This window comes from Notothenia coriiceps, unplaced genomic scaffold (assembly GCF_000735185.1).
Source record: "Notothenia coriiceps isolate Sejong01 unplaced genomic scaffold, NC01 NC01_scaffold00030216, whole genome shotgun sequence".
In the NCBI taxonomy this organism is placed as follows: Eukaryota; Metazoa; Chordata; class Actinopteri; order Perciformes; family Nototheniidae; genus Notothenia; species Notothenia coriiceps.
The window spans coordinates 8,105-13,523 of record NW_011362917.1 but is presented as its reverse complement, the minus strand read 5'-3'; the positions used below and the strand labels follow the sequence as shown (position 1 = coordinate 13,523).

Sequence of the window (5,419 nt, the reverse complement as noted above, 5' to 3'; positions counted from 1 at the left end):
AAAGGCGGATGTCGCGTGTTATTTGGACACAGCCCAGATCTTCCGACGTGCGGTTCTTGCTTTCTAGACCAACAACTTTTTGGTGCTTGAAACGAACCGGATTCCGGAGCTTAGAGGCGGCTCCGCTGCGGTGTGAACAGGAAAAACCGGTGCTTTTCAAGCTCCAGCTCCGAACCGGCCCTGGAACCGCATTGGTGTGAAAGGGGCATTACATGTTATATACAAAAATATGAATGAGTGCAACCGTAAATATGTTTTGCACTACCCTGCTCCTGTTGTGCCACGCTTTACTGACACAACATACTGAAGAGTCCTTTAAGCCCAATAAGTGAGTCCACTTCTTTAGAAACTGGTCCGAGTTAGAGGGGTCAAAACCTTCAAACCATTTGAAAAACAACTTACACAACATTGTGACATTTTGACATTCTCAGGATTCAAAGATTAAAGTGGTGAGCCATCACTTTATCCACAGCAGTCGGCGCTTTTTACCGGCCTGCTTCATTTCCATATTAATTGATAGATATTAAACTTAAAGGAGTCCAGAGCCATTTATCTCAAAAAAAGGTGGGCCATTTTGATGAGCAAGACCCTAATACCTTTCTCGCACAATGTTTAATAATGGGGATTTTCACCCAGTCAGCAAAACGTTGGATTCTCCAGTCACTCATTGTCTGAATGTTTTTCAGATAACACGAGGATTATCACATGTTGCCCATTTTTTTATCTATTGCAGCGTAACAAACTAATCTCATCAGTGACCTCTTACCTTTTGAACCGGGTCTCGATGCGGACAGGTCAAAGTGCGCACTGGCTTCCAGCGAGGCCCACTTCTGGTTCTGCTGTTCTTCACTTTATCAGAAAGCTCTTGTAGCAAAAAGGATGACAGGCCTCCCCAATCGACGCGTTCCTCTTCCTTTATCGCATCGACGTCCAGAAGGAGGCTGCCGTGCTCCTGAGTGAAGACCACGCTGTCAAACAGGAGGCCGTATTCCTCTTTAGAGCCACGACCGACCGATGACCAAGCCAGATCGACAAATTCAGTTCTGGACAAAGGGCGAGGAGAGCCCGAGGAGTCCTGAACAGAGAGGAGCCGATTAGTGGTGGGATGAGATTTAAACATACATTTTACTTCACCACTGGAGATATTGCATGATGTCTTCACACAATCATATACAAAACTCTTGTTAGCATTCGAACACAACAAGCTCTTCTCTTGTTTGTACAAAATGTCATATGAGACCTTGAGGTAATGTAGTAAGCAGATATATAGTATACATTATAACACTCTTCTTTAAAGGTGGGGTATGTAATTTTGGAGAAACCAGCTCGAGTGCGCTAGAATTTGAAAATACACAACCGGAAAAAATCTGCCACTTCCTTACAGAGCCCCTCCTCCAACACACACGAATGCGCACATGACCAATGAGGGCACGAGATAAGTTTGTGCACAGATGGAAGGCTGACAGGCAGGTAGGCCATCCAGTTATTTTAGCCGACCCGGCTCAGATGATTGGTCGTGCTTTTTACAGCGCCACGGCTTCCACAGATGAAATTTTTTTATGGATTTTTTGTCAAAGCACTTCAGATATTCATTGCTATCGGGATGTTAAGAGCATTCCATGGAATATAACAAAAAGTGTATCTCGAGCCGGTTTCTCAAACTTATCTACCCCACCTTTAAGTATTTTCTGCATGAGTTAAATACGGTGGCCGACAGGTGCAAAAACACTTCCAATAGTTGAAAACGACTGCACTTTCAAAAACGATGACTAAAAGCGCAGCAAAAATGAAACACTGCAAATACTAAAACATGCAAGAAGCTTAAAATATAACGGAAACGGGGACGCTACATAGTGATGCGCACAGCTTGGAACGAAGCGCTTGTTGAGGATTAGCCACATAAGCTAGTTAGCTTATAGCAGATCAACGCTGAGCATGTTTCGTCAAGTTGGTGAAGATGTTTCTTCATTTGCATGTGCGCTTCTCCTAATGGAAATGTTTTGTGCCGTTGTTGTGTGTTTGCACCTGTAGGCCACCATATACAAGAGCATAATAAGTCTTTAAAGCTGACATAATAACCCTCACCAGGAAAAGGCCCTGTAGCTTTCTGTAGTCCTCAATGTTCATCCTTTCCTCAAGCTGTGCCACCTCCATCCTCGTTCCCATGGTTACACCTCAGACCTGTCAATCAATCGCCAACACACCAAACAAGGACAGTAATAAAGGACTCAATAGAAAATAATAGATTCCCCGCATCTCGAGGTGTAACACGATGAAAGAAGATGTTCCCTGCTGGAGTTATCCCATACCTCTCCTATACCGTCTATAGCTGTTTCTCAGCGGGTTGTCATGTCACCATAATCATGCGGCTCAGCGGCAGCAGCTCTTTTGTTGGCTCTTTTTCACTCAAACATGTCTGTGTTGAATAAGGTCTTTTCATTCTCAACATACATTTCCCCTCAGCTCAGTGGCTTTCAAAGAGGGGTGAGTGAGTTCTCCCGAAGAGGAGGAGGCAGATTGCCAAAGCATGTCAAGTCTCTGTTATGTCAGGTAATGTGAAATAGAATACTGGTGTCAGGGAGAGAAGCAGCAGGAATAAAAGTTAGGATGTGCTAAATTAGCCCGTGTGTGTGTGTGTGTGTGTGTGTGTGTGTGTGTGTGTGTGTGTGTGTGTGTGTGTGTGTGTGTGTGTGTGTGTGTGTGTGTGTGTGTGTGTGTGTGTGTGTGTGTGTGTGTGTGTGTGTGTGTGAGTGAGTGAGTGAGTGTGTGGTGATTAAATCCTGTTTGAGGTCTGAGAGATAAAAGTGAGATGATGAAAAAGTTTCTTTGAACAAAAGGGAAACACGAAGGGGGGGCGGCAATCTGTCCTTTTTTATTTTCAGCCCGACAAAAACGTTTACGAGACAAATTCACTGGAAGTGGCATCAAACTGAGCGGAGATTTAGATGACAGGGTGTGTAGTGAAAGGAAAAAACAACGCTTTGCTGCTGCTATTATCTTTTTTACACTGCTGATTATCTGCAGTAGGATCCTGATTATTTGCAGTGTCAGCAAATGTAAGACATGCAGCAACAGATATGTTTATATTCAGATAAAGACTGATGCCAGCTGCTTGTCACAGAACAAGTCGGTATTTCTTCATTTACACTACATTTTTAAAATAACCCTCTCAACCCTGGTATTAATATAAATGCTGCTTACTGTCATTTACATGCAACTGCTGTTTTGTTGTGTGTACTTTACCCAACGGGGGGAAAGAACACAATAGGTTGAAGACAGTTAGCAAATAAAACAGACTTACATAAGCTATCTCCTTGACGTCCAGTCAACTCTATCCAAACTGTCACTTCTGGATTTCTGTCTAGGGTTTATTAAAGTTGCACAAAGAATCATCCACTGCAGTCAAACTGTCCAAAAAGCTGCAATGATGGGCTTCTGGCCTCTCAACATCACTGTCAAGTAGCTGTATCTTTTCAGCCCTCACAGTGTGTACAAATGCTTCAGACTAGCAGGTTATGGATCAGGAAATAGATGTTGCTTTATATATTTCACTCATTTGCAGGTATACATTTTAAAGAGGACAGATTATGCTAATTGTCAGGTTCATATTAGTATTTTGTTTCTCTACTGTGACATGTCTCCATGCTTTAATGTTCAAAAGCTCTTTATTTATCTGCCTGCATACTTGCCAACATTGAGACCTCAGAAATCGGGAGCATTTCAAAACCACCGCGAGGGGGGGGTGGATCGCCGGAGATGTTAGAACTGTTAGCGCCCGGAGCATCGCAGCGGGGCAACTGCCTTTTAAAGATGAAAAGAACATCTACACATGCTTATTGTAGTTGCATACTGTAGGTGTGGGCTGGGCCTGTATTTTACAGGAAAGGAGTGAGCAGAGGGTAGAGTTTTCCATTCTTGTTCTGTTTTCTGTGACTATCTTCCTCACCATGCTGAACACCCTCTCAGACATTCAGTTGCGCGCGCTACTAAAGAGACAAGCTACCATGGAAACCAAACAATGGTGTAGCTGTATTAAAGCCCAAGTGGAAACAGTTGTGAGTAAATCTGATCTGATCATATAAAATGTGTTGGAGGCTAGCCAATAGAAGTGTGAATGTTACATAGTGATGTCACTATGTTCAGGAAGTAAACAATGTAGGCATTTTAGGCAAGGGGGGAGAGTGTGGGTGAGACACTCCCTCTGGAGGGATATTCAGGATTTTAGCATTTGCAGACCATTTACATTCACAAAAGCCTATATTAGACACTATAGGAAAGAGAAACCCCCAAAAAGCATACTGTAATGCGGCCCTTCAATATCTTCTCTAATATCTGTAAATGTGCAGTGGTGGAAAGTAACAAAGTGAATTAACTCAATTACTGTACTTAACTATCATTTTATGGTACCTGTAAGTACTTATACTTATACTTACTTACGTAAGTACTTAAGTATTCCCATTATCTGCCACTTTATACTTTTATATCTCAGAGTAAAATGCTGTCATATTTTCCCCATTACAATATATATATATATATATATATAATATAATATAATATAAAACAAAACACAACAGACACAAACTACAAAATCTTATCTTATCTTGAAGCTGAAGAGAGAGTAAAGAAAATCCAAATTTACCAAGACGACCAATTTCACCCTCTCGGTCCACAACGGGTGTCCAGGAAAAACTTCCCCCAGCTCTGAGGTGTTAAAACATCCTTTCTTAATTCTATGACATTTCAAACAAATCCCCGGTTTCTGATTGGTCGAGGCTGGCCGAGACTGGGTCCGGACCGTAGGAGAGTCTTTGTGTGTCCGGAGTTTTGTCTAAAGCCAGCGAGAAGCAATCAACGCTTACACACACACCCATAGAGTTAACCAACTGCCCCCAGCAGCCCAGACAGTGGCAGAGGCCATGCACACACACACACACACACACACACACACCACCCACACACACACACACACACACATTTATTTTATTATCCCTCACTCTCAAAGACTCAGGCGAAGTTTCCTGGCAACCAACTAGTCAAAAAGAGTTGTTTGTGCCCTGTGTGTGTGTGTGTGTGTGTGTGTGTGTGTGTGTGTGTGTGTGTGTGTGTGTGTGTGTGTGTGTGTGTGTGTGTGTGTGTGTGTGTGTGTGTGTGTGTGTGTGTGTGTGACTTCTATTCACAGATTAGGCACTGGAGAGAAGATAATCTGTGTGAGGTATAATTACACATGCACTCCATTGCTACGGAAACACAATTCACAGGAACATTAGTATTCTACTGCCACTCATAAAAGTGTTCGTGCATTGTGGCGAGAACAAAAGTGGTGATCTGAACAAAAATAAAACACACAACAGCAGAGCTTTACAATGCCGTTAAAAAGCCTTTCAGACGACTTCCTGTGGGTCACACACACTACAAAAAA

General features: G+C 42.7%; 1 protein-coding gene across 1 annotated transcript in view; it reads right to left on the bottom strand.

The window, feature by feature from the left end:
- LOC104959418 (WD repeat-containing protein 49-like) overlaps positions 1-4,692 on the bottom strand; it is a 31,154-nt gene extending 26,462 nt beyond the window's left edge. The window contains exons 1-3 of the mRNA XM_010787309.1: positions 4,640-4,692; positions 2,086-2,181; positions 767-1,075 (exon numbers count right to left, since the gene is read on the bottom strand). Of these exons, the coding sequence (XP_010785611.1) occupies positions 767-1,075; positions 2,086-2,166 (390 nt within the window). The 5' untranslated portion in view covers positions 2,167-2,181; positions 4,640-4,692. The remainder of the gene's footprint in view (positions 1-766; positions 1,076-2,085; positions 2,182-4,639) is intronic.
- Positions 4,693-5,419: the final 727 nt, after the last annotated feature.